The 26755-nt window shown below is 50.0% G+C and overlaps 12 protein-coding genes across 12 annotated transcripts; 6 read left to right on the forward strand and 6 right to left on the reverse strand.

Annotated features, from left to right (window-relative positions):
* Positions 1-109: 109 nt before the first annotated feature.
* P153DRAFT_391417 (uncharacterized protein) lies at positions 110-1516 on the forward strand (the record flags this gene model as incomplete). Its single annotated transcript, XM_033671064.1, has 1 exon — positions 110-1516. The coding sequence occupies one exon, from the start codon at positions 110-112 to the stop codon at positions 1514-1516; it is 1407 nt and encodes a 468-aa protein (XP_033517974.1).
* Positions 1517-1753: 237 nt separating this feature from the next.
* P153DRAFT_371556 (uncharacterized protein) lies at positions 1754-2569 on the reverse strand. Its single transcript, XM_033669284.1, has one exon. It carries the CDS (start codon positions 2433-2435, stop codon positions 1938-1940), a length of 498 nt encoding a protein of 165 aa, XP_033517975.1. The 5' UTR covers positions 2436-2569; the 3' UTR covers positions 1754-1937.
* Positions 2570-2671: 102 nt separating this feature from the next.
* P153DRAFT_401827 (uncharacterized protein) lies at positions 2672-4094 on the forward strand. The gene is made up of 2 exons (XM_033671945.1): positions 2672-3835; positions 3899-4094. Coding segments are annotated over exons 1-2 (1032 nt in total). The 5' UTR covers positions 2672-2804; the 3' UTR covers positions 3900-4094.
* Positions 3900-4983, reverse strand: P153DRAFT_371558 (uncharacterized protein). The gene is made up of 3 exons (XM_033669285.1): positions 4962-4983; positions 4330-4754; positions 3900-4238 (listed from the first exon to the last, which is right to left on the reverse strand). The coding sequence occupies exons 2-3, from the start codon at positions 4571-4573 to the stop codon at positions 3964-3966; spliced, it is 519 nt and encodes a 172-aa protein (XP_033517977.1). The 5' UTR covers positions 4574-4754; positions 4962-4983; the 3' UTR covers positions 3900-3963.
* A 1551-nt stretch (positions 4984-6534) lies between these two features.
* On the reverse strand, positions 6535-7683 carry P153DRAFT_361909 (uncharacterized protein; the record flags this gene model as incomplete). Its single annotated transcript, XM_033667038.1, has 1 exon — positions 6535-7683. The coding sequence occupies one exon, from the start codon at positions 7681-7683 to the stop codon at positions 6535-6537; it is 1149 nt and encodes a 382-aa protein (XP_033517978.1).
* Positions 7684-8702: 1019 nt separating this feature from the next.
* On the forward strand, positions 8703-9386 carry P153DRAFT_391422 (uncharacterized protein; the record flags this gene model as incomplete). Its single annotated transcript, XM_033671065.1, has 2 exons — positions 8703-9007; positions 9062-9386. The coding sequence occupies 2 exons, from the start codon at positions 8703-8705 to the stop codon at positions 9384-9386; spliced, it is 630 nt and encodes a 209-aa protein (XP_033517979.1).
* A 101-nt stretch (positions 9387-9487) lies between these two features.
* P153DRAFT_435829 (uncharacterized protein) lies at positions 9488-10520 on the reverse strand (the record flags this gene model as incomplete). Its single annotated transcript, XM_033673183.1, has 2 exons — positions 9488-10433; positions 10468-10520. The coding sequence occupies 2 exons, from the start codon at positions 10518-10520 to the stop codon at positions 9488-9490; spliced, it is 999 nt and encodes a 332-aa protein (XP_033517980.1).
* A 331-nt stretch (positions 10521-10851) lies between these two features.
* P153DRAFT_371559 (uncharacterized protein) lies at positions 10852-12247 on the reverse strand. The gene is made up of 3 exons (XM_033669286.1): positions 12032-12247; positions 11672-11981; positions 10852-11629 (listed from the first exon to the last, which is right to left on the reverse strand). The coding sequence occupies exons 2-3, from the start codon at positions 11979-11981 to the stop codon at positions 10929-10931; spliced, it is 1011 nt and encodes a 336-aa protein (XP_033517981.1). The 5' UTR covers positions 12032-12247; the 3' UTR covers positions 10852-10928.
* Positions 12248-13254: 1007 nt separating this feature from the next.
* Positions 13255-14201, forward strand: P153DRAFT_391425 (uncharacterized protein; the record flags this gene model as incomplete). Its single annotated transcript, XM_033671066.1, has 2 exons — positions 13255-13263; positions 13338-14201. The coding sequence occupies 2 exons, from the start codon at positions 13255-13257 to the stop codon at positions 14199-14201; spliced, it is 873 nt and encodes a 290-aa protein (XP_033517982.1).
* A 586-nt stretch (positions 14202-14787) lies between these two features.
* On the forward strand, positions 14788-16186 carry P153DRAFT_361913 (P-loop containing nucleoside triphosphate hydrolase protein; the record flags this gene model as incomplete). The annotated part of the gene is made up of 4 exons (XM_033667039.1): positions 14788-14949; positions 15001-15298; positions 15347-15990; positions 16043-16186. The coding sequence occupies 4 exons, from the start codon at positions 14788-14790 to the stop codon at positions 16184-16186; spliced, it is 1248 nt and encodes a 415-aa protein (XP_033517983.1).
* A 1995-nt stretch (positions 16187-18181) lies between these two features.
* P153DRAFT_361914 (uncharacterized protein) lies at positions 18182-19426 on the reverse strand (the record flags this gene model as incomplete). The annotated part of the gene is made up of 3 exons (XM_033667040.1): positions 18182-18292; positions 18722-19194; positions 19228-19426. 3 exons carry the CDS (start codon positions 19424-19426, stop codon positions 18182-18184), a joined length of 783 nt encoding a protein of 260 aa, XP_033517984.1.
* Positions 19427-21585: 2159 nt separating this feature from the next.
* On the forward strand, positions 21586-22251 carry P153DRAFT_361915 (uncharacterized protein; the record flags this gene model as incomplete). The annotated part of the gene is made up of 2 exons (XM_033667041.1): positions 21586-21787; positions 21959-22251. 2 exons carry the CDS (start codon positions 21586-21588, stop codon positions 22249-22251), a joined length of 495 nt encoding a protein of 164 aa, XP_033517985.1.
* Positions 22252-26755: the final 4504 nt, after the last annotated feature.

The following is a 26755-nucleotide window of genomic DNA, read 5'->3' on the forward strand; positions in this document are numbered from 1 at the left end:
GCACACCTTACGAAGAACAATTGATTGGTCTAGTCGAGACCCTTCGCCTGGTAAGAGTCAGGACAAGCATCTCTGGTTGCTCTACCTAACATCCATTCTACAGAACGTCATGGGTAAGTCTCATTCGCATCGGAACTCGCACAACCGAAAGAGCCCAGACAACCAGAAACCTTCATCAGCGTCCGAGACTTCCTCGACTGAATCCGAATCCTACCAACACCCGATTTCTCCTAGCAGCCCTCGTCCGGCAAAGCCTACCCTGACGACCAACCCTCATGTCATGAAGATTGGGCAACAGCTGCATCTCTATTCTACCTTGCACAAGATCCGAAAGCAAGAATACATTGATGCTCTCGCCAAGTTCCGAGCCTGGTACCCACCCCACAAGAAACTCGTCTCGGACCCCGACCTTCATAATGAATGGGCCAACTCGTCAAACCGTAACCGGGCTTTTGCGCAACTCATCCGTGGCATGGAAGATGCCGAGACGCGAGCCATTGCGTACAATGAGGCATTGGCTGATGCGGAGCGGAGCACCGTTGGCAGAGGTTCAACTCGAAGCCGGTTCGAAAGCTTGGCGAGAAGCGACGCGGGAGGTTCGATACAAAGCCATGGCATGAGAGCGCTGACCAAGAGGGACAAAAGGTTTCGCCGAACTCGACCTCAGCCTGTGGAAGATCGGAACCCAACTACCCCAACACCTCTCAGATCTGGAGACCGATACACAGCCCTGGATGATGATGACGATTATGATGACAAGCCACGTCAGGCGAACAGAAAGCAACATGTCTCAAAGAAACAAGCGGGGTCTGGGAAGACTGGCCGAGCTATATACCGGAACCCAATGTCCTCGCAAAGCTCAGAGCAATCATCAGACACTGCAAGATACCAGGGCCCATCACGATCATCTTCTCGAAACCACAACAGTAAAACCATACCCACCTCCGTCCCAACATCTCCGCTAGATGCTTCACCTCAGACCGACACCGGGCTTCCCTCCTCGTCATCGGCTCCAGTCTCCACACCCGCTGCCACATCTGCTCCAGATTCTGATCTCGCCGGCGTCCCTCCAGGTCCCATCGCATACGCCTTGGACAAGCTGTTCAACCTGAGTCGTGCCACTACACGTCCGGTACCTCCCCCAACACGGAGCATGAAGTTCGAAGTTCGGGGCCAGGAATACTCGTACACGGGACCAGTCATCCGGATGGAAACGAATGGGAGTGGCAGGAACACAGACGATGGACTTTCAGGCATGGGTATGGCTAACATGATGATGGGTGTTGTCGGAATGAACATGCCTGGCATGGGACCACAGCAGATGCCAGGTGTGGGTTTCGGTATCAGTAATCACCGTCAAGAGGGTGTTGGTCAGGTAACGCAGCAGCCTCAGGGTCGGCGAAGGTTGGTGGAGTTGAAGAACGGCCGCGCGAAGAAGAGAACTCTGACCGATACTGAGAGTGACTCGGATGAGCGGCAACAAAAGAAGAAGAAGGGAAGAAGGTCGGAGAAGTAGGGGGTACTGTGGTCGTGGCGAGCGTTGTGGAACGAAGTGTTAGAAAGACTAGAGGAACTGGGTTTGGGACAAGGGTTAGACTTTTGCTTTCGTTATAGAATCTGGACTTTCAATTCATTGTATTGCAACTGATACATCCCATTGTATGTTTTCATGGTGAGCTTGTTGCTTAGCATATCCACAAAATAATCGCAGCCATGAGTTTCCATTGTCGTTCACTTTCCAACAAACTGGCTCAAGCCTCGAGGCATGATGTAATGAAATGGTCGGGCGGTGCGAGTGATCGGCGGTACGGGGGTCGTGAGTGACCAGCGAGTATGCTCAAGATTCATGGTCAGCTAATCCCACTCAGCACCGCTTATGTAGGTTCTGAACTTACCGTGATATTCCACCTTCACCCTTCTGCTTCCTTTGACACGTATCACCATGTCGAAATCGTTGGTTCGTGCTTTGTCAACGACATGACTGTCCTTGTGGAGTACTTGGGCGTAGTTACCGTCCAGTCCTGCCTGGGCACCCATGTTGTATGTTCTCCTGCATCTTCGACGACTCGATATCCGTACACACCGCCGTAATGCATCAAGAGTCGATAACCGCCGTGTACAAAGGGCGCAACGCAAAGGATGAGGAATAGATATAGAAGGTGCGGCTGGTCGGCTTTAGAGGCAATAACGACGAAAACTATGGCCAGAGAGATGCACGTGGCGTAGGTGTGTGCGATACCCATTTCAACGTAGGCTGTGACGATGATGTAGATGCCTGACATGATGAGCGCCCAGATAACGGCCAGGAGGGAGAGTTCGCCTTTGTTAGTGGCATTGCCCAGGTAGAAACTGGAAATGATGAGAATGCAGAAGAGCCAGCTGCAACCGACTATGTTGTATACATCTGTCTCGGCAGTAGTGTGGTGGACATCCATGTGTGCGATGACACGTAGTGGAATGGGAACCCGATTTTGGGCCTCGACGGTAGGTAGAAGACGTTTTGATGGCGAAGAAGACAGTTTGTGGGTTGGCTGGCTTGACAGTTCTGTCACAGAGTTGGTGTTGTGCGGGAAGCGTCATGTTCTCGCTGCCTGGTGCGCGGTGTAGTGCCAAGTTTGTCGGTGGTACAAGCCATACAGCGCGCTCCATCCCAACAATTCCACCCCAACTCGCCGCCTTCCATAGCTCTATCTTCATACGACAGTTCACTTTTCAGAGGTAGTCGAGCGTCTGATATCTGTCGTGAGAGACCCGTGCAACGTACCTTTACAACACCCTCCAACAGACCATTGCACGAATTCGACATGCCGATCCCTGAGCGGTGGCATATGACACCTACGCCGTGGTATCAGAGATACGCAAAAGCATTCTTCTCACTTCTCCTCGCTGTCATACTCAGCCTAGCCCTGGAACGTCAAGCACGTCCGTACGCTGTTCCTGACATCGATCACACGCTCGCTGGATTGCCACTCAGCTTCACTGCTCCTAGGGTAACAGCAATTCCACTCAACGTCTTGGACGAACAACTCGGCTCTCACGTGCAGAACCTCATCGCATCAGCAGCCTCGGTTCACGACTTCGCTACGGAAACATCATGGAGGAAGGTCAGCGACAAGGACTTTACCGTGCAAGTCCCCAATACCGACTGCGAACTTCTTGTTAGTGAAAGCGCAAAGAACATCGCCCTTGTGCGAGCTGTCGACGCAGCCGTTGCAACTTTCCTCAATCGGAACACACACTACCAACTACGAGCCGTCTCTGAGACCTTGAACGATTGCGAGCGTAGCGTGACGGCAGCTATGTACCCACCCTCTAGGCCTGTATGGTCGTCCAAACGCCCCTTGGTTCAACATGGCGAAACCGCACTTGCCCGCTGCTACAAAACACTCTATTCGCTTGTCAGGAGCGTTGATGCTGCGCCAGCTCGAGTATTCGAAGCCGCTGAGGCCCTTTTGGCTCATAGCAAGACTTCCATGCATGTCGCGAACCACGGCATATTCGACCGGCCGTACCCTTGCCCTGACACAAGAGTTCATAACGTATGTAAGCTTGCCGACGTTGCAATCGAGAAAAAAGAGGCATTTCGTGATTTCGCACGGAATCTGTCAAAGATCGAGGACACCAGCATGGAACTCGAAAAGATGATGACTCAGTACATTAGTATGTGGCAGCACCCTCTTGACTATCTGAGTGCACAGATGTGGGGGCAGGAACATCACATTGCTGGCCAATATAGAGATGACGATCCGCATAGATGGACGCATGAAGTGTTGCCACCAAGGGAGGCTGTGCGGCGGCTACAATATATATTTGCCGCATCTGTGCAGATGAAGTAGTAAGTTTCCATGTATACTTACAGCAAGTGTCTAGCATAACTGACGACTGTGTCTTTTCCCAGAACAGATACCGGTAGGGACATGGGGAGTGAACTTTTTCCTACCACAATTACCACAACCAGAGTCTCTACGCAGGTGGAAATGTTTTCTCCAACTCGTCCCATGCCTCTATTCTCAGATGTTCCCGTATATCAGGCCCGTCCCTAGATCTCTGAATGATCCTGTTTACTTCTGCAAGAATAGATTCGTAAACATCCTTTATCTCGCCACGCGAACATATATCCATGTGCTTTTTCATTGCTTCGCGACCTAGGTTGAGTTTAAGCTGATCGCGTGTCTGCTCGCGGGAGCGAACGAGGTCTTTGACAAACACGAAGATAGTTCTGGCGACTTCCGATTGCACTGGGTGAACGGTATGTGTTAGCTCTTGTTTTATCGTGACGGTGGCATGCAGGAATAGGACGTGGGAGAATTCAGCGCAGGGTTGACTTGCATGAAATTGATTGGTCTTCCAATTTCATTTTCTCAACCTGTGCCCGGAGCAGACCAAGTTGGTCTCTGGTTGACATCTTTCCGATCTCATAGTTCTCCAACCTTTCCTCCAGTTCTTTATTCCTGTTGCTCAGATCATTGCAATCCCTCCTGAACTGGTCCCGTTCGTTGCGGAGTTTCACGTACCAGCCGTGAAGATGGCTATCTATCTCGGGCGTGAACTCGTTCAATTCCTGTGGAGACATGATGTGGTGTAAGGCAGTTCAAGATTAAGAAGTTCAGGACGTCTGATAACCGAAGCTTGATCGAGAAAAGGCTGCCAGGGTTTCCGAGTATATGGGGAGCAATGTTGGATGTTTTCGAGTCATCGATGATTACAAAACGCAACAAGCAGGGATAACAAATCCGGCAACAATTCTCGAGAGCCTATGTGTGTGTGAGTAAATAACCGCATGCGTTGAAGGATGAGCGCATGCTTCTTTGTTGCTTAACGCATGCAGAATGTCAAAGGAGAAGCGGTGAGCCTTTTTGCAAGGGTTTTGTTCAATGCTACACAAACACGATGCAACACACAGCTCACTATAGTGCCTGGCATAAGTAGTGTAGAATAGAGACAGTGTCGAAATGGCTTACAGGGTGACAAGCACGGGTTGGTACAGGCATTGCTGTTAGTCAAAGGGCATGCGCGCCCCCACTATGTATTACCGAGCACACAGACCACTATCCCCACTATACACTACTCAAGCCGGGTACCCTAGCACATGCTTGCGATGAGGGAAACCCACTAGCAAGGAGCCAGGAACACAGCATAATCCTTGACAGCCGAGATCGAAAGGTTGTTGAACAAATTGCTTATTGCACGTCAAGATGGTCATTGTTTGCAGGGTTGTGTAGATGCTTACAGAGAGTTTTGCATCACGGTATCAACGCCACAAACACATCCTGCTATGCAAGATATCTCTCTGGAATCGCCTGATGGTAACCATCTCTGTACTACACGACCAGGTTAGACGCATGCAGGGTGATGTTGTGGGCTGAAGATGATTGTTGAGAAATCGAACACCAAGCAGAAATGCCGTGTAACATGCAGGGCGGGAGGTGACATGATTCAAATCAATCACGCTAGGTTGATGTTTGTGTACGTTTGGAGGGTGTGCCAGTTGCGTTCAGCAATCGTTTCTTTATGAAGCCGCAGGGGTCGACATATCGCGGTTGCACCCCCAATGTTGAAGACATGTCACTGAGACTTAGGCAAGAACATACGTCTCTATGTCAGCTCTACAAGCTGTTGTACAGCGAAGAGTTCATCTGTTCCATCGCGGTAGTCTATCTTTGAACCAAGCTCTAACCATCGTTATTGGTACTTTGAACCGGCGGTTTCTGGAATTGCACTAGCAGGGGACAAGCGAGGCAGTTCCAGGTGTATCCAATCAACCGAGTTCCCATGATATCCAGCCGCCACCCTTTGCTAGCGTTGATTTAAAAAGGCAGAGTCATGCAGAACCCACTATCGATGCCTGGAGCCAATCATGGGCAAGCGCACATTGGCGTGGTCGCAAGCGTCTGCTAAGTGTAGTGTTGGCGCCAGTAGGGATCAACGTCCTCAGCACCCGCCACACTAATGTTCACGATATCGGCATTGATGAGTTGACAAGGATTGCACAAGAGGCACGTGAGAAACGAGGGAATGCCTTAACAAAATAAGTGTGACGGGTTGAGGTTCGATCGAGGTTGCCGCTGTCTCCAGAGTTTGACGACAACGAGCTGAGCGTCTCTTCGGATCGTAGGGGAAAATCTATCATCTACAATCAATCAGGTGATTCGTTGCTCTATCAAATGCAGGATCCTGTCATGACGATAGTAGAGAGTCTCCAACGCACTATTCATGCCCAATCCCACGTGGCCATGATCGTTGAGATGATTATAGACGGGCCTAGTGGTATCCCCTGGCTTCACTCGATTGAAAACATAGAACAAAATACGGCCTTTTGGAGCTGCACATTATTCATAGGTTCATGAAGATGGGTAGAATATCATATGACGTGCGACAGCCGCCCTGACGGAGCTCTCAACATAGGTTGAAAAGGCACCAGTATACATATCTAGTCACCAGCTTTTCCCCAGCACACCGTGAAGCTATATTGCACGATTTCAATGACCCAATAGCCCTTCTCTTATGCCTCTCCCCGGACATTCAGTACAATGATCAGTCCATTTGAGGAAAACCGAGGTCTACCAATTCCGCATCAGTCGGGTAGAATTCAGAGATATCCAACAGTTCTTCCGCTTGGGCTGTTTTGGAATAACGCGCAAGGGGAGATTCAGGGTCCGAAGGCAAAGTGAACAGAAACACTGGCCGCTTTGGAAGAGTCGCCGAAGGCACATGTGTGAAAAGTGGACCGAAAAGTGTGGTGTTCATGGGAGCAGATGATGTTTCGCCTCTGAAATTAGGTATAGTTTCGTGTTCTTCGTAAGGATCTTCTGATTCATTTGATGGTACCACTGAAGAGTTTGTACTTGCCCCCTTGTCGGCGGACCTCTGATCCAACGGCAAATGCACGGAATTGCTGCCATGAGGGAATTCCGAGGTCGTGTCACTTGTCCTTCTAGTCTTCTGTTCCAACTGCAGACGCAACCCCATGTTTTGCCTCTTCAGCTCTTTCTCTACTTTCTGCGACTGTTTAAGCTTTCTTTGTGTCTTCTCGAGCTGATCCCGAAGCTGCTGAATCTCACTCTCAAGATCTCCCATCCTTGTTTCGGGTGGGTCGAGCCTTTGCAAACCCTTTGGGCCGGCTGTCTGGTTGTTCCACTTGCTCGAGCGTCGTTGCTGACGAGAACGACCTTTTGGGGTAGAAAGGCATACAGTCGTGGACTTCGTGCGTTTGTTTGATTTGGGTGTCGCGAGTACATCGCTGGCTATACGCTTGAGGCTGGCCGAGTCTCCAGGAGTAGTGACTTTTGGGTCTTCGCCGTCTACTTGTTGGGTCATCAGACGCTCCCCGAGGAAGACTTGTCCTTGCCAATCAAGATGTTGAGGTGTCGGAGCGATGGATCTACTGTTGGCATCCAATGCATCACTGAACATATCATACGATGATGACGGTACGGCCAGATACCCATCGTAGTCGGGGGGCGCATCAGCACCACCCATGGGGTGTATCGAATTGAGAAAGTCGTCTAGATTGATGTTCGGAAACGTGGAGAAACTCGACATATCCATCGCTCTCTGAGTGGCGTGTTGCTGATCTTTCGGAAGATCTTGGAACTGAGTAACTGCGTGAATAGTTTTGGAGCGAAGGACTGGAACTAACAGATCGCAAACGCCATCAATGAAATGCGGACATAGAACCGGCATGTACTGTCTGCTGAGATCAATCTTATGTTTAGGAAGGAGATATGCAAATTGTAAGGTTGGGTCACGGCGGTCTGGCTTAACCCTGGTCAATCCCTGGGCACTAGCAATCTACTACCAAGCATCAACAGTATCTGTCCATAATAGTACGGGTTTTTAATGGCTGGATCATGCTGCTGGGGCGTTGAGATCATCGCAAAGACAGGTCTGTGTTGTTAGAACGTGGTGAATCATACAATGCCAGCTGGATCGTTTGTCTTAGCAGTGAAACAGACTATAGTGAGTAGTTCACCAGGACCTTTGTAGTCCATCCTTAGCCCGCTACCGGGCAGTTACCGTTCTCCAAGCAGTGGTGAATGTCCACGCCAGACATTGTACAAGGATCAAGCCGGACACCATCATGGAATAAGCACAACATGAAATTATTGCAAAGCATCATTGCGATCGCTGTAATTACATGGTCTACATATCAAACCTTCATTCGTGCTGGCTATGTCAAACTAGGCTAAAAAGACCTGAGTGGACTTTGTTAGCTGTACAAACAACGGCAAGCTTGCATCTAGTAGACAAGATGATTCTCAAGACTCTGCTAGAGTTAACCGTTGCTTTGATTCACGACCAAGACGGTGCTCTTCATGCTTTCAGTTTGACCATGATTCAAGCTTTTGATACCACTGAGTGCTAGATTATCTTGATCTAGCTTTTCCGGTCAGAACGAAGTGAGACATCGGAAGACAGGTTTCAAATTAGGGAAAGGTTTCACCTAATCTGCGGTTAACACATTTTGGAACTGAACAGAAACCGCGATCCATCCGTAGTAGGTAATAGAGATGTGTAACGCCCCAAAAAGGAAGTCATCCTGAATTGGACGCGTCAGTTGTCTTTTTCAGGTTGCAAGAAAATCCATACAAGGCCTAATTCAGTCCGACCAATTTCGAACTATCTCTACGCTCTACTGCGTACGCCCTTTCCTATCTCTTTGCAGGTTTCCTCTCATTCACCGTTCTGTGTGTCTACATACCATGTCCCCATCTCAGCGTTGTAGTGCCGCTACTACAAAGGGACTCCAGTGCGATAGAAATGCGAGCAACCGCCACCTCATCCGCCACCGATGCTGGCAGCATCAAGATCAGCGCCTTGTTCCAACATTCCGCGAAGCAGGCAAGTCTGTCCAGAGGACCAGCAGTAAGCCTGAGACTCGAGATGGAGCCAGAAGCCGGAGTAGGAGTGCTAGTAGGCCTAGAGTGCAAATCAGCCCAGATGTTGATGTCGTATACTTTGAGAGAGAAGGAAGTGTTGACACGCTAGATGTGGGTCGCAAAAAGAGGTATGTATGTCCCTGTCAGACCTTTCCGCACACTTTCGTTGACGTTTCGCGCAGGCCGACCTCGTTTGGCCGTTCACGCCGCAATTCCGCAACGTCCGAGGATTTCTTTACTCTGAAACGCGACGTGGGTGACAAGCTATCGTCGATGAAAAGCATCATTCACGACAAGTTCTCGGCTATGAAGCGCGATACGTCAGATGAGCTCAAGGCTTTGCAACAACATATGGACCAGTCGATCGATCATCTCGGCAAATTGATGGCCAGACTGACCCGCGAGGTTCACACTGCAACGCCTTCTACTTCAGACAGGCGTAATTCGACCTCAAGGAGGATCCGACGATCTTTCCACGATCATGCGGTGGTTCCATCTGTGGAATGAGTAGGACGTGCAGGACAAGATTGCTATGATTGGTTTCTTTCGATACAAGGCTTACATGGCAGTGCTATTGGACAACTAAGTAGCACTTAGATTCTTGCTAATCACATGCGTCTTGCCCCATATTTCAGAACATCTACAACCTGTCTCAACCATGCTCTCTCCTCTCCAGCATCAAACCCCACCCCGCCACCAAACTTCCAGTTGACGATCCCATGCTCTTCTCCATCCTCATCCGTCATTGTCATGTCTTCCCCATTCAGCACCCTCAATACCAGCTGTCTCAGCATCCATGTAACCGCCACTCCACAATTTGTTCCCTCATGGGTTTGTGGAATAGTCTCTTCACTGACGCCAGTGAATCCATGTACATTCCACCCATAGATGGTCCTCATGCGGAGCATTATGGCTCTTGCCTCATCTCTGTTGTGATGGTGCAAGGGATCATAGTGCCGGACTGTAACCTCATGGTCGCTGTCTGGAGGAGGAAGTAGAACATGAACAAGTGACCAGTGGGTTCCACCAACGGACATTCGGTCGCTCATTTTGGAGACCTCCGTATTGATTGGAAGGAATATGTGCGGAGCATACTGGATGGGCGGAAAGACACCTTGCGCCATTGCGCTGTCGAAGTCTTCATCGGGAATATCCTTGATGAGCTGTGACAATCCGGTAGGTGCGATGAACACTGAACCAGGGAAGGAGGGAAGGAGGTATTTGTTGAGATAGTCAGAGTGTAGGTCGATGTTAACGTCGTGAAGCCAATGTCCATCCCGAAGATTGTCGCGATCTTGGAGGCGGTAGTTTTCGCGTGCTGAAGAACCGAATTGAAAGACCACTGGGTTGGTTTCGTCCATCTCCCGTTTCCACTGTGCGGAAGCTAAGCTGTCGGGCTGTCGGTGGTTTGACATAGTCCAGCGATCGGCAAATCGCCCTCGTCTTGTTTGGTTTTGGTTCACGAATGTTGATCTTCTGGTGCTGGACAATGCTGTGGAGTTGCAATCTATCGACTGGTCAATATCGAGGTAATTTTTCGAGTGATTACAAAGGCTTTGTCAACTTCGTTGTTTGATAGGTCACATACCTTGCTGCCGTTGTACGGACAGTAAAATGTCGGGCCACTTCACGCACACTCATGCAAATGAGGATTTTAAGATTTTCTATCGTAAACCCTTATATGATAGGAGTAAGGGGGTAGGACAAGGACTAGCAGAGTGTTAAACGCCATTTCCATGTCTCGATGTTGCACAAGGCGCCCTCGTTATTTTGTGTAACTGCTATTATCTCACTTGTACCCCCCGACGTATGTATGCCACCTCCACCTGGAAGCAAGCATGCCTCAATTCTGGTATCACGAGCAGGACCTGGAACGTAAGAGTTGTGCGTCATAGTTATTAAATGGAAACTAGATGGGCGAGAGAACGCATAAAAACAATGTTCCAGGCAGTCAACGTCAAGGTCTGAGATACCAACTATTACCATCAAGATATATACATGCCTCCCTTGCTGTCTTCATTATATTCCTACTCAGATCTACAGAGAAGCTTATTTTGTCAGATCTCTAGGTTCTGCACCAGATGGAGAACGTGCTTCAACCTCATAGACCTGTTCCTTGTCTTCAACTTTCACCTCCACCTCCATCGAACCTCGGAATGTGTTCCTCAGCAAACTATCTATAGCCGGACCAACTGGAGTTCGCGGTCGATTGTGCAATATATGCCGATCGCTCAGTCTCTCCCTTGCCTGCTGTTCCGACCCTTCGCCCTGGCCATCCTGCAAATATCTTATCTGCCGTTCAAGTCGATGCTGATCTTCCAGCAGTCTGGCAGTCCACTCGCATAACATGCTGATGGCTTCATCTGCTTGCGTGCTTCGGTCCAATACCTCCAACATTGTTCTGTTGTACTCCTGAAATGCGTTGCGAGGATGTTCTTGGGTGTAGTCGCGAGCGGAGACCAGGGGACCGGTGTTTTGTCGCAGTTCTTCAGCGACCAGCAAGCCCTTCATATAGGCCTCGGTATTTGGAACACCAAGAAGTACCAACCTGAGTGTAGTGTCGGTGTTGTACGGGCTACTCCCGACTGGGTTCGAGGTCAAGTAGCCGTGCTTCTGAGTCTCTTCGTGGCTGAGCTTCGGTGGGAAGCCATACATTCGGCGAAACTTCTCGTCAATATCGTCTCCGGACTCGTATTTCAGTTCAGGCTGTGAAGTTGCTGTCACGCTTACATGAGAAGAATCTATAGTATCTGGCACATCAGCGCCATCATTCTGCGTGGCGTGATACATACCATGAGTCGAACTCTCGTTTGCAGTTCTCGAGAAATTTTGACGAACGTCAGAAGATCCAAGGTTGGCCTCTTTAGCACTCGCAGTACGCGGTTGTTCACTCCCTGCCCGTCTACGGGTTGAGGACAGGGTCAACGAGCCTACTGATTCTGACCCTGATGAGATCAAGCCGATATGCAATTGCTCGCGGCGAAACTGCATAAGGTGCTGAACGCATAGGATGTCATCACCACCAGGCTTTTCTGGGAGTACTGCCTGGCGGGTACATCGCTTGCCATCCTCGATGACAAAACACATCCACTCATTGGTCATCTGAAATGTCAGCATTGCGAATGGTGATAGAAGGTGTGCTATGACCCTACACTTTGGAGATATAGCAGTGCTTCTTGGACGAGGTGGATAGGTAGATAGTCTGAGCAAGATCACTTTGGGCAGCTGGTTTCTGCTAAAGCTTGACGGGCACTGTTGATATCTGCCCCAATCGAAACCATGATGATTGAGCTCATTTGTGACTTGCATTAAGCGCCAAGAATAACGCTTAAACTTTCCGCTCTACAATATCAGAAACGTAGAGTATTCGCACTCAGAGCGAGCAAGGTCCATCACCGTGTGGAACGTCACGCAAAAGGCGGCTGGTCCGTGCGGCACCTCGCCTGAACTGAGTCGCACATCTCCCGATCAGTCCCTGTAACCTGCCGACAAAGAACATTTTCCAGGGCGGTGTGTATTGCGATCCACATCAGCGCAGGTGGCGGTTATGCAGCGCACCCAACACTTTCCATAGTGGTCTGACCTGAAATGAGGCAAAGCCCAGATGTCTTGGTAGGGCGAAATAGATTGCGTCGGAAGATACCTTGGCATACCGGCACACGGGCCTCACAACGCCGGAAGACAGATAGAGGAAAAGTCGACATGACCTATGACATCACAGAAGCCCCAGAAAGATTCCCACCATTCTTGTTTGCCTGGAAAATATGATACAGCTGCTGGTATTTGGTGTGTTTTGCCTAAGGCTTACTTCAATCACTGAGGGTAGAAGTATTTCGATTAGCTCCGTGCAATTGAACAAAGCACTTGGGGGACAGTGCGTAAGCGAGTGCCTCTAACCGCCGTGATGGGCACATACAGTCTTACTTCTGTTACAGCCCACCGGCACGATCAAACACCCAGTTCTTTCCCGAAGCGGAAAGTGTACGAATCTCATCCCGAAGTAGCGGTGGATTTTGTGGTTTGATATGTTTGCGTCTTGTTCCCAATAATCTACACCACGATGCACCTGATCAAGGTCTTGCATGGGTTAGACAATCTGCTCTAAGCAGTAGTTTTGGTTCTTTCTAATGAAGCTCATGTTTGTCGCGCATCTTTCTGTGTTGGGAAACTTTGCGAGGTAGTGCCTCCAATCTATCAAGACATTCCTGAGTCTACTGTGTCCAGAGGCTTTACGGTAACATATATCTAAAAGTTCTCAATCCTGCTCATCGTCCTGCCACTTCCTACCCTCAAGGTATCGACCATACTTCCTGCCTATCGTTGGGGGTCCTATTCGGCCTTCTAGTTACCCCCACTCCAGCCGATATCCAGTATCATGGCCAAGGTAAGCCATCGAATCCCGTCCTTGCGCTGGGCCATGTTGTGGACAGTCTGCGCGAGATTTGCTGACAACTCAAGCGTGCCCGAAAGTGCAAAGCTGCGGCCGTTTCCCAGGGAGGCCGTCGTTGCCGCAATGACGCGAAACATCCACGCCCACACAACCTCCACGGCAAGCTTGCACGCTGCAAGATGCACCAGTCCGACAAGCCCGACTGGAACCAGAACCTGAACATTGACTACCGCACTGTGAATCCGCCGTTCGTTCGCGATTCTAACAGCGATCAAGACTACGACGATAACTTTGAGGTCACGGACGAGGATGTATCTGAAGATGAGTCTGACGACACAGATCACAACGACAAACGTTCTCGCTATGGGAAATCTCCCCTTCTGGATCGTTTCAGCCCCGATCGGCGTAGCACTGCTGCGAGATCGCCTCGCGCTTCATCTCTACGAACGCGAACGCCTACCCCATCGCGCCGTGTCCGCTCGCACTCTCGGTCGCGCGGCTCAGTTACACCTGACCGTCTCTTCAAAGTCCGCTCGACTGAAAACCTGGACGCCATTTCGCAGGTCCTCGGTGTAGACCTTGCACAGCAGATGCTCTCGTCAAACGCCGATGCTATTCGCCAACACGATGAAGTTGCTCGTCTCCAGCAAGGATACGATGCCGATAGGGAAGACGAATTTGCGACGACAACTCTTGACAGTATATCTACCCTGTTCGATCAAGTCGCTTCTCTCAACCACTCAATCGCCACGATGTCAATCGTCAGTGCAGGGATGGCTGATGGGGTGGATTCCAAACACGGAGTTGAGAGTCAGGAACGAGATGGGGTGAGCATGAGGCAAGAGACGCGGACACGTAAGGGGAAGAGTAAGATGACGGGAAGAGTGGTGGACAGCAGGAACGGTCGTGGTGATCGCTACACACCTTTCTGAAGGGGCTTTGGACGACTTCGACAGAAATCAGGATATTCGATGCGCTGGAAGATGATACAATGGCGTCTTTTCATGTTTTTCCTTTGTACTTAGATTTCCTTAGACACACATAGACATGCCTCTCTATACTATATTTGCTTGTTTCAATCAGTCAGTGTCGATGGCAGTGCAAGTGTGTCGCTTTTGCAAAATTGCTTAGTGCATTGTGCCACTTATGCTTCGCCTGCTTCTGGAAAGACAAGTCAGGATACAACATGCCTTGGAATACCCCTACCAGGTACAATCTCTCTATGCGTGGATACCATCACAGTCTTTCTGATACATCGAGCACTGATGTCTTCCCTTACGCATGAACAAGATAAAGAAGGAATGAGACAAAGTACATGTGAAACTATGTTGAGGCTCAGGTAAAATGCGATAGACTTCATAGATTAACCTCTTTCGATCTTCCGATGGTCTCACACTCAAACCATGTCTCTCATCCATACATGATCAGCTGTTATGTGCTTGCTTCCTCTTATATCTACCTGAGCTCTTGTTGATTTTGACGCCGCAAGATATTTGGCTCGATAACTGATCTTCCAGTATGGTTGACACACGGCTTGACATGCTTGTTGATCGTTTGGAAGCCGCTCGTATGAAGCTTTCCAATCTCAACTTGGCGAGGGAAGATGGCGCCGCTCTCGACGATCCAGTGTATCGTGACCTCATCGGCGAGCTCAGCAGTGTTCAAAAAGACTATTTCAAGGTACAACTTCAGTTTGCGCAGAGAGAGGACGGAATTTGCTAATACATCAAGTTTATCGAGCAAGACGACCAAGAGAGACTTGCCGTTGCGGAGATGCAAGTATCTTATCAGAAGAAACAAGAAGCGGAAGAGAACCACAAGACTATACAACTTCTGCGGGAAGAACAGCTCGCACGCGGTAGTTGTGTGCGGGCCGTTGTAGTTTTCAAACCGAGCTCTCCAAACGCGAATCCAACCCTTCACATTGAGGACAACAATACCATAGCACTGGGAAGCGAATCATATACCTTTGACCGCATCTTCAATCCTGGCTTCAAGATCAATGACATATCGCAATATCTGGAACATAGTAAGTCTATCGAAGAAGCCTTGGACTGCCGGAACTTGGTCGTCCTAGCATGCGGTCCGAGCGGGACCGGGAAAACTCGACTCATGATCCGCGGTGAGGATGAGGGGGTTGCTACATCTTTGGTGTGCAATATGGTCAATCGTTATACATCCAATGCGAGCATCAAATATCAAGGGACATGGTCAGCGAAGGGATCTGTCACTTTGAAAGTAATCGAGGTGTATAACAACCGGCTATCAGACTTCCTCGTACAAACGATTCCGGGGTCAAAGGATTCGAATTCAGGAGTCAAAATCCTAGGTTCCAGTTTCTACAAAGATGAGGCTGGATCTCACCCAATTACAGAGAGGAATGTCAAACAACCACAAGATCTTCAATCGACGTTGACCGAGATCAACAAGTTTCGGGCCTCCAAACCGACAAGACAGAACCCTACAGGCTCGTCAAGGTCACATCTCCTACTCATATTCACTTTGAATCTGGAACATCGATCTTCTGGGCTCGTTTTCGTTGATCTCGCCGGCACCGAAGCAGTTGATGCAGCGCCGAGTGACGGAAAAGGTCAATCAAGCGGTCAGGAATCGAAGAAAATAAACCAAGAGGGCAGTCATATCCGTGACGATCTGTATCAATTACGAGCTGTCATTCGCACTTTGAACAAGAAAGCACCCTACAACGATGGGAACAGAAAAGTCAGTTACTTGTTGCATCTCGATAAAGACCTTAGCTAATACATTACCGTAGTTGTTGGCTGCACTTAAGCCCTATCTCCAATCTACTCATGTCACGTACGTTGTTACTGCGGCTCTCGACGGTCAAGTCAAACCTCTGCAGGAGACGCTTAAGCATGCCGTAGAAGCCATGAGAGTGAAAGCCAAGGAGACGTAAGACCAGCTCTCAATGATGTCGTAGGTATCGCGCGGGGACCGGGAATTTGCAAGCTGGCTGGTGTCTGTCTTCTATGAAACTTTGGCAAATTTACCCTCTAATCTTTTGTTGGCTCGGAGTTCTGGAGTTTGAGAGGCTGGTTTCATTTACACATAGATTGAAATGTTGCTTGATGACTTGATCGCACTTATTCGATGACTATCCAACGTGATGTGAACGGAGCCTTCGGAATTTGATCCGGGTACATAGCAACCTTGGCTGGACATGCTGCTCTTACGATCTTGAGACTTCGGAGTGCATACTTACAATACCAGAGGATGACATTTCAAGGCTAGCTCCGCTTCTGTTGCAGGTTGTCGCGATTACCTCAGCGTCTTGACCGTATGCGTGCAAGACTTCGAGTCGATTGTTATCTCGCGATCCACCCGGCACCGGCATCTTCAGACCCTGCAAAAGACCCCCAGCAAGGGAAAAGAAGCATCGGTTTACGGAGAAAGGCCGCGCAGTCGACGCCCGTCCCAAAAAGATGGAGAATCGTAAGGATGCCGCAGTGTGTTCTCTGAAACCATAATTGTCCTCGGGTGGCGATGGAGCCAACTCGCGTGTGGACGACGGCCCGACATCCAAGAGCCAGAACTTTTTGCGTATTGAGAAGATCACACCCTCCCTTGTGTATTGAAGACAGAGAGTTGAACGCGGATGGCATGGTGAAGGACGAGAAACCAACGGAAGCGATAGATGGACATGGGCGTGCCAAGTGGCATGCTAATCTAGCGTCGCGCTAAACCAAATGCCTTTTGGTAGAAAAAGTTTAGTCTGGCCGACGATGTCCGGCGAAGCGATCCAAGCTGGATTATGGGCGGGGAAGATATTTCTGGTGACTCATTCATCTAACGCCTGCGATCACTGGTATTCAATCATCGATGCTGAGGTAAGCTAACTCAGCAGGCTGAACGAGATTGCGCGAGACTGAGATGCGTTCATCGCGAGTAAGGAACACGATCACTACTACAACGTTGACGCTCCTTTTTGTTTTTGTTCTCTCCTTGATATGAAGATTGGTATGTTCAAACAACCGTCTTGTTTGAACAACACCATCGAGTTCACACATCTACTCACTGCCATGCATCCTTCACAAGCTGCAAATCGAGCGCATCTACTACTCTTCTTGCGCAGATCGCACGGCACAGAATCAACTGTCTTCACGAGATGGTGAGTATACTCAGACTACCGCGTGTGTGCCGACCTTGCGGAGATTCGAACGGCAACTGCATTCTTCATTGAAGAATGATGGAAAACTTGGGGAACACGACATCTGCACTCAATTTCGAAATTGCCTTGCCGCCGTCTACATACATCTAGTTACGATATGCACGAGTGCATGCCTGGATCGACGACGCAAGAACGCAACGTCGACCAGAAGGCACATGCTCATGACCAGCGGTCTTAGGATACATTTTCGACAGGCCCAGAGATACTCTTCAGTACATCGAACTACAATACGCTCACTAAACCTCTACTATTAGTTCGACTGACTTCGGAACTCAAAATTGTATCGTGGTCATTGATTTCCCAAAGGTCAAAATTTTGAACAAAAGGTGAATTGCTATCTTGTTCTTTGGCGTTTGGTAAATGTCGTATATTGAGGCCCTCCATGCATTTCTCCGTTTCCATTCTTCCTTTCGAGCTCTACTCTGTTGGTATACGTTCCCAGTTAATCCAGGGCGGTAGATCTATGAAGACATATATGTATCCGGCACTTCACGAGCACATGATCCCGGCCAGAGACGAAGACTGGCTCCAAGGGTGTAGAGACCGATACTGGCTGGCAACAACTCTCATCCCATGATATCCCATGAGCGCGACGAGCACATCACCCCCGCCAATGCTCTTTCTAGATCAGGACAAGCTTACAAGACCGTTTATTATGAGTGGAGATGCCGTCCTGCGCCGCCCACGAATCACTGCGGCCAATAATGCACTTCCGATTGACCTTTACGCGCATGCAACTGGATAAAGTCCAGAGATGGTAGTCAGTTCCCGCGGAAGACGGACGGATAGAACGGCCCGTACATTGATATCTCTGGGCAGAGGTGAAGACTGGCTCTGCACACAAGTAGATGCATTCATCGACGCAAAAGTCGTTCTGTCTCCATAGTTGCGACAAGCTCATTATACAGTCTATTTATATCGAAGATGGACTCTCAGTGTACGACGTAACCTATAATCCGCTAACTAAGAACCCCAGATTTCCGCCCAGCTAATGGCCAGTTAGATCGTGCCGGCAAATCGGTGTTATGCGCCATGTTGGAGTTTTCTTGGTGTAGAATTTCGAATTTGAAGTTCCTCGAACTTGTGCTACACGATCTTATTGGCCGAGATCCGCGGGTCTTAGGTCGCGGATCATAGAATACCCGTAACAGCCGGTGACTAGCTTCGGGCAACCCCTGCTCGCTCACGTGCTCTGGGAAGATGGAACGACGCCGCGTTGTAGTTTGGGTTTCTTCGTCGTCAAGCGATTCGCTGGTTTCATACCTGCGAAGGAGACGTACCTGACAGATCTTGGGTAATTTTCCTCGTCTCAATACATGATCCTGAAAAGTTGATGTAAGAAACGTCATGTGACGCGGATCCCTGCGATTCGTTTGGTCTGGGGCTGGCTCGGCTCAACGCATCATCGCCATAGACGGTCGCGAGAGCACTGTTCCGCATCATCGCGACCGTCGCATTACTGCAATCGCTTGTTGGAATCACACCTGAAACAGCATCGCCTACTGCTCTGTCGTTTCCAAGCGGCCATTCTTGGTGCACCTTGGGTTTCGTTCCAGGCATGGCTGCTTCGTCGCGGCGGCGTCCAATGCGCTCCGGAACCGCTCTGCGCATTCGTCTGCGCGCCTTCACCTGTCCGGCTGAGCAAAAAGCAACGCGTTCTTCTGGCACTCCATTGATGTCATCCGGTCGCTTTGTGATGATACTGGCTTTGGTGTGTGCTTTGACGCCCTTGTGTACTGATGTTCCGTAGGCTCATCCACAGCGCGAACGCAGTGCGCATTGTAGACCGAGGACAGCATGGTAATTGCCATGGCAGACGACGGCACGTCTGCATAAACCGACTTCGAGACCTCTGCGGCTATGGCCACGGCCGCGACCACGACCACGGCCACGACTATGCCCGCGCCCAGATGCACATCTCACCGTCGCTGTCATGGTGTTCGCGAGCAGCGAACGACCGTCAGGCATTGTAGCTCGCGCCCGGCCCAACCTGACCATTCTACTGCGTCGCTCGCAAGGCCGGTGGACAACACGATACCTTTAAAGCGACCTCGCATCCTTTGGCGTGGAGCCTATGCGCCTTAACGCTGTCAGGTCGGGCTTTCTCGCCGCTGCAATGGCGCGCGCACAACTCAACGAGCGCTGACGAAATAGGATATGTGCAGAGTGTGCACGAGGGATATACTGCTTCTGGGGTCGTGGAGTATGAGATAGACGTGAGTGGATGGTCTCCGGACTAGCCGTCAACCTGCCTGGGGCGCAGAACCCACCTCCTTGAGCAGCCGAAGCGCAATCTCAGAAGTGCCGTGGCTACTGCTGATTCCGGAGGCACATGATGGGACAAATTCCTGGAAGATGACATGGCTCGGATCTACATGGTCAGCCTGCCTGGATCTTCTCGTATGTCTGGAGGCGCCCTCCAGCACTTGTCGCGAACGGCTTGATGATACACAGACACCGCGGTGTTGCGCTTTGTAACGCTACCCATAGGGTCATCGTCGTCACCTCAAAAGTCAGTGCCGCTGCTATTATGGTATGGCTTCGTTATACTACACCAATAGTACCTGCTATCTTCCACGTGTTCATTTGATCCACTGCGAAAGTGACGTTGATCCGCCGCTCCAGCGCAACGGTGAAGACGTCCTGGTTCATCTAACTGGAGCACTCTGTACCGCCGATATCCATGGTCATGACGTTTGAGATACACGACTATCCAAGAGAATCAACTTCTTACAAGCCGTTCTGCTATAATAGCATATATTGCGAGCGTCAAACGATCTGTAAGAATTACTTTCCTTCAATTGAGAGAACTGTGCACCTATCATAGAAAGCATTAACATCACCTTGTCGCGACCCATCTCAAGACTTACACCCACTCGACTGGAAGTTCCCCTCCTGCCGAACAATATCCATCTTCCGCATCTTCCCGGATTGTGGTGCTCGACTTTGGACTTACCAAGTCAAGCAGGACCACGAGCTCAGCTACAGAAGGAGTCCGTACAACTTTGACACAGCGACCGGCTTACAATTAGACAGTCTGACAAGGTCTCGACCAGGCGACGCTCGAGTCACAGGATCACACTATGGGGCGCCGACAAATGTGATGATTGAGAGGTCCATATACCTTACAATTCCGCTGTCACACTGCCGCACGATTATATCATGCATCCTGAACACAACATGCATAACACCTTCCAACATGGGGAGCTCCGGACTAGACACATGATGGGGTAGAGAACAGTGTGTACTATATCCTTCGAAGTTGCATTGCAAGATCGTAGGCTGACGCCAACTACTAGGTGCAAACCCCTTCTTTCGTGACCCCTCCTGTACACCGGTTTTCATCGAGCGTGACTTGAACTCAGACGTTGGCCTAGCAAATGAGAGTACGACTGCAACCGATCTCATCGGCAGAATATCGGTCAGCAATGAGCTGAGCTGTAGTAGCACTTATAAATGACTGCCCGATCATGTGCTATAGAACGACTTTGGTTCCTAGGATTAACGACGGAAGTACTACGAGACTCACAATGGACACATGACAGATAACAGGTGCAGCGCAGAGATGGAGTTGCTTCCTCATCGCTCCCTTTACACTGCTGTGCGCCTGGATGTACCGTCACGAGCACGACATCACGACACTTCCCGTCTCCAGAGCCCCGGATTCGTTGGACGAGCAGACCTTGAGCGACTTGATCGAGACTAGTACGCCGTGGGAAAAGCGACTAGAGCGAACGCGGGCTTGAGGCGGCCCACTACCGTACCGCCATGAAGAGGACGCTCGTCTGTTAGCCTGTTACATTCGATTTGCAAGAAAAAGGGCATCCAAGTCCTTGTCAACTCCGATTGGTCAGTCATTCGATGTGTCCGAGGCGTTTGAGTGGAGATTCACATCTCAGTTCTACGGGGAGTGAGATGGGCGAATCATAAATCGCCGAGATGAATTATTTCCCCACAGCCATCATGGAACGCACCACTTCCACCCGGATGTATCGTTCAGGTAGATGAACGGTATTTACGCTTTTGTGCCGAACTCATCTTTGAGACGATAATCGGCACTTCGGTCATTGCGTGGAAACCTTCATCTCGGCAGCGCGGTGACGGAAACAGCGGTATAAACCAACTTGATGGCCCAAATGCGGCTGTGTCAAAACCGTCGACGCATATCCTATTACAGCGATTGGAGCGCACATCAAGCGAGGGTATTGAGACTGCAAGTTACTGCTCCCGCAAGATCAATGCGTGAACTTGGCCGCCGTGGACGGTCATCGAGCGACAACAAAGAGAACAATGCACACAACTCAAAAGATGCACTGACTCTTATTCAAGGTACACCTCGAGACACTCTGTGAGCACATTGTCCACAACTAATACCCCTGGTATCGCCAGCCGGTCATCATTGCGGGTTTCCGCCGTAGATCCATCGGTCCTCCGCGACGGCTCCTCATGAATCGCCGCGAGAAAACGTAGCTTATTCCCAAATGGCTGTTCACTTTATAGGCCGCCTGGTACCATCATCTAGCGGTACGAGATCCGAGTGCCGATATCTCAATGCGCGTAATCTCATCCACGCACTGCGAGTCATGCGCCAGAACTGCAAACTATGTCGTTTGCCTCAGTATAGAAAAAAGCCCTCGGGCCAGTTCCCACGGCAGAATTTTGCCGTGAACTATGTTCCTAACGGTATTGAGAGGATCAATGAAGCGAGCTGTTCAGACACCACATCCGTCACGAACAAATCTGAACGAGCCAACGACGGCAACGACACCCACGATTACGATATACAGACATGACGATGCGGTCTCTCACCAATGCAACACTGATGACCTTCAAAGAATGTGATTCAAGGCGCGCGAGGGGAGGCGGTCTTAAGCGGCTTGTCAGATTGGAGCGCAGCGCGGCATCGCGAGACTCAATACACAATGGAAAAGGGCTACTTGGAAGATGATAGGCAACTTGTGGAGCCTCCAGCTTTGAACAATCCTTTACGAAAGACTTGCTCGGCCCCCAACGATTTTGCGGAATAGTATGAAGAGATGGGCCGTCTTCCGACTTTCTAGTAGAAACCGTTGAAGCCGAGTATTCAGTGCTGCAGGAGTCGGTCAACAGACCGTTGAAGTCATGCAACTACAATTCACCCAGAAGACGCAGTGGTAGTTTAAAGCCCCAGTAATACGTTGATGTAGCTCTTTAACCTAATTTGGTGTAGTGCATGGCCTTGTTATGGCAGCAAAGAACTCTACTAAGAAGACAGTGAGGGCGTAGGGCAGTTGGCTTCAAGAGATGCAATGTCCCCACAAGATCTCCTTGGCCATATCCTTGACAATCTTTTTCATCAGGATGGAGACGATTGTCAGAAGTTCGCATAAGATTCAGGTTGAGGTTAGCACGTCTGTTCAACTTTCTGTTTATACAGAGCCAACCTTGCACTACCACTCCCACAATGACACTGCTTTTCCATTCCTGGTTTCAAAGCCGTGCGAGAACGAAAGTCCTTGGTTCGTTGCATTACCCTCCTCATCTCGCCTCGCAAATTCTCCGGAGATTGACTGATCGATGCTTGCTCACCTTACTCGCCTCACTCACCTCATCCGCCTCATCCGTTATTTCGCTCTCATGCGTTCCTGTCGGCTGATCCAGATGCGCTCTCAATCAATGCTAAAAGTTCCTGCTCCTTTGCTCGTTGATGTTATTGATATCCGTCCTAACAATGAGACATCCCTTCCCCGATGCATCCCAGTCGGCCAGCGTCTGATATGAGGAGGGCTCAGCTTTCTTTTCCTGCCTGTTCTGAAGAGAATATTCACCGATCTACAATGCTTTGGTGCTTGGGAAACTACGTCTAGTGAGCACGAGCATGAGCAAGCTGAAACCCAAAGATTGTCAACGAGCGGACGTCGAGTAAGCAAAGTGGAACCTCTTGATTCGGTTGGCCGTGCTAGTCGGGCTGAGGAGATTACGCGAGATTCAGGACACTTGATATCCTACAATGGGGGGTTCGCGATTCTAGGATGACTAGGAATACAAAAAATCATCGCATCTCTCTATCAACATGCCAATGTGTTTGCACGACGTCGCGTTGTTTGAACATAGGAACTCATGGGGCAAGTGAAAGAAGATCAAGTCAGATTTGAAGCAGACTCGTTTTGATCCGTAGTCGCTTCTGTGATAGGACATTCGACAAAGATATGAGATGGGCCAATTATAACAAGCGCTGGAAGGCATTCGTAGACTCAATCAATGTGGATATAGTATCAGACCATCGACTACCGGCCCATCCATGACAACGTTCTGCTCGATATCACCGAGCCTCTAAAAATCTTGTTTGTTACCCCAAGCTCCCTCGTCATTGCCGAAGATGTGCCCGTCCAACAACCTGCGCTGTTTTCGGCATTTGAACTGGGTCCGTACTGTGGGAATTAAAATTTGAGGAAGCACATGTCTTCGATGTGTCTAGCTGTATTCAACACTTGTCTCGTTTACATGCATAGTGTTGTGCACAGTCGTTGTGGTGGAAATGTTGCCGACCTTCACAGCACCGTCCGTTGATAATCTGGAAAGCTTCCTCAATGGTTCTGGGAAATTTGAACATCGTTTCTCTCAAGGATGGGGATCCAGCGCATTGAAGATACGTTGGTTTGATCGCTGTAGTCGTGGAGTGCAATGCTGAGATGGCGTCGTCAAGATTTGTCGCGGGGCCGATCATGTGTAACAGTTCTTCCATAGCTCACACGACTCATTCCTCACTGCTTGAACGCTCCCGCTGAGCGCTCGTACTTGAGCTCGTATCCGCGATTAGGCGAACCGACTGACATGCGATATTAGTTGTTGAGCAGTCGTATACTGTTCAACCGCCATCTTCGTTGCGGTTGATCTGGGCGCCATGAGAAGGAAAGGGCGTCATTGTCGAGGAATGGAATCTGATAGATCTTGGCCGTCTTGGCCAGCTCGTCAGCGAACGTTAGCCCAAGAGTCATCCGGCCCCCAATGCATTCGATTCTTGTAGGTCGATGTCGTTGTCTTGCATGGTATAATCTTGCAACAGCTCGGATTGACATGATGAACGTCTCGCGTAAGAACAGGACATGAACAAATATGCACCCGGGTCCGGTATGATCTTCCATGTGACGCTGGGCCCGTATCCGCGGCCGAGCAAACAGCTCAACATACAACGTTGGTTGTATCTATGGTATATACGCGTCAAGATGCTCAAGCGACGCCCCATCCACCACGTTGCTTCTCAATCGATATGCCCAGAGGGGGAACGGATAGTGTATGTCGAGGAAGACCGGGGCGCATAGATCCTGGTCGCCCCGATAGTTCATAGGAGGTTGTGCGAGCAGGAAGTGGATGTTCCCGGATATGGAAGCCACGAATGTACGGCGCCACGCTATCGTGGTCAGGGGCGTGATCGGGACCGTGATCGCGCAGAATGCCTCAGGGAAGCCGTCCAGGATATTGTGGGCTTAGGGCTTGTGGACATAGCTAGGCTGACTCCGCTGTGTTAGCTTGTGTCGTACCATTGTCATGGGGGACGGGCTGCTGGCGCAAATGAAGGCACCATGTTCTCCTCGCCACAGACTGAGATTATCCCACCAATCTGCGTCCACGACGCTCTATCAGTCACTGAGAGGCAATGGGTAGGACACAGATTGTATGAAGCACAAGCACACGGCATATGTGGAGGCCTCCGTTGTGTAGGAGTTCGCATTCATGGCCGCTTGTGAACCCTGCTGCTCATCTGCACCATAATCCCGGGGCTCGCGAAAAGAGTAGCGACTCTGGAACTCTTCCCAACACAAAGATGATCCCGGACCCTGAGTTGTACGCGCCATATGAGCTTCAATAGAGAAGACAGCAATGGAATTATCAGGGCGTGTTGTTCAAGTCATGCAACACGCGAGTGGGCATGTGATAGGTTGTAGACGGCGAACATACAAGTACGCGGGAGAGGGCTGGTGGGCAATTCGATACCGGTCGCTTGCACAAGGGTAACCAGCTCGTAGAGCTGTCCAGAGCGAAGATCAATGCGAGTTCTATCCCAGGATGACATCTTTGGCTGTGCGGCGGTGCGGCGTCACGGTGGTGTGAGCTCGAAAATACGAAGGGCGACCTGGAGCGTCATCGCATGTGAGCGGCAAGCTCAGGGATGCTATCGCTGAGTTATGTGACCGATTGTATCAGGAGTCGTAATGCGGCAACGAAGTGGTGTGACAGTGCGAGCTGGGGCGTCATCATATCTGAGGGAGTTCGTGGTCTCCGACAGTGCTCGAGGTGAGCGGGGGTGGGCCCGACTAAAACATCAGCTTTCCGCTCGTCATTCTCCACTTTGATCGCCAATCAGCAGAGGAAAGTCTAAGCGAGCAAACCCCCGTGACTAGCGCGCTCGTCAACACCTTCTGATATCAACGCCAGCAAAACCACAAAGTCGCTATTACCTTGGACTTCTGGTCGCAACCGAGCTAGGAATTTATTTTGGGGATTTGCTCGAGCTCTGGGATATGCTCGACGTATGATCTCGGCTCGGGGCTATCGTGAGCTTGATTAATCTCTTCTTGCCTGTTTCTGCCAAGTCGGTATCGTCAACAGAAACATGAGATGACCACCACTTATACTTAGATATTAAGCTTGCATCAATCTATCTGACTTTCGTCAGTACTTAAGTACAATCATAAACATTGATCTCGGTTCAGGCCTAATCTGAAAATGTCGAACCTTCGGCTACGTGGTGATTGGCTTGCTTGGTTTTTCCAAGCTCAAATCATCCTTGAGAGCAGAGCATCAGACACGATAATAGAGCCTCCAATCCTGCTCTCAAGTCTGTTCGTGGCGTCGATTTACGACCTGATCTCGGCTTGGACCTTCAATGTTGGGGTTCAGCTGAGGCTCGCGCTCGCGTCCAGCTCGATTTTCTCAAATTTTGTCGGGGGTTCAATTCGGACTTTCACTTTACCTTACGACTCCATCTCATCATGCTCTCGCGAGGTAGTTGTTCTCAGCTGGGTCTGCTTCTCTTGTCGCATTGTGTTTGCTCTTTGTCTCATGCTCTTTCATTGCTGTGATCCGGACTTCCAGTTCGCCAGATCTCATCAGTCCACCGAATCCATCTGAGAGGGTTCCGGGGACCAGATAAGTCTCTCGTGGAATGAGCGGCCAACAGTAAAGAAGTCTTGTTCTTGCGCCACTCAAATCCAAGGGCATGATTAGTTGCGACATTTCTCCCAAGCAAAAGCATAAGTGGTTTAGTAACCCTTCTACGCCGAACCCGGTAACACTATGGAATGACGAGTGGAAGCT

The sequence above is a fragment of the Dothidotthia symphoricarpi genome (assembly GCF_010015815.1).
Source record: "Dothidotthia symphoricarpi CBS 119687 unplaced genomic scaffold P153scaffold_29, whole genome shotgun sequence".
In the NCBI taxonomy this organism is placed as follows: domain Eukaryota; kingdom Fungi; phylum Ascomycota; class Dothideomycetes; order Pleosporales; family Dothidotthiaceae; genus Dothidotthia; species Dothidotthia symphoricarpi.

Coding starts and splice junctions, on each gene's coding strand:
- P153DRAFT_371556 (XM_033669284.1), bottom strand. CDS start 2,435: ATGGATGTCCACCACACTACTGCCGAGACAGATGTATACAACATAGTC.
- P153DRAFT_401827 (XM_033671945.1), top strand. CDS start 2,805: ATGCCGATCCCTGAGCGGTGGCATATGACACCTACGCCGTGGTATCAG.
- P153DRAFT_371558 (XM_033669285.1), bottom strand. CDS start 4,573: ATGTCTCCACAGGAATTGAACGAGTTCACGCCCGAGATAGATAGCCAT. Junction 4,239..4,329: donor GGAAGACCAATCAATTTCAT/GCAAGTCAACCC, acceptor CCGTTCACCCAG/TGCAATCGGAAGTCGCCAGA.
- P153DRAFT_371559 (XM_033669286.1), bottom strand. CDS start 11,981: ATGACCAATGAGTGGATGTGTTTTGTCATCGAGGATGGCAAGCGATGT. Junction 11,630..11,671: donor AAACGAGAGTTCGACTCATG/GTATGTATCACG, acceptor CTGATGTGCCAG/ATACTATAGATTCTTCTCAT.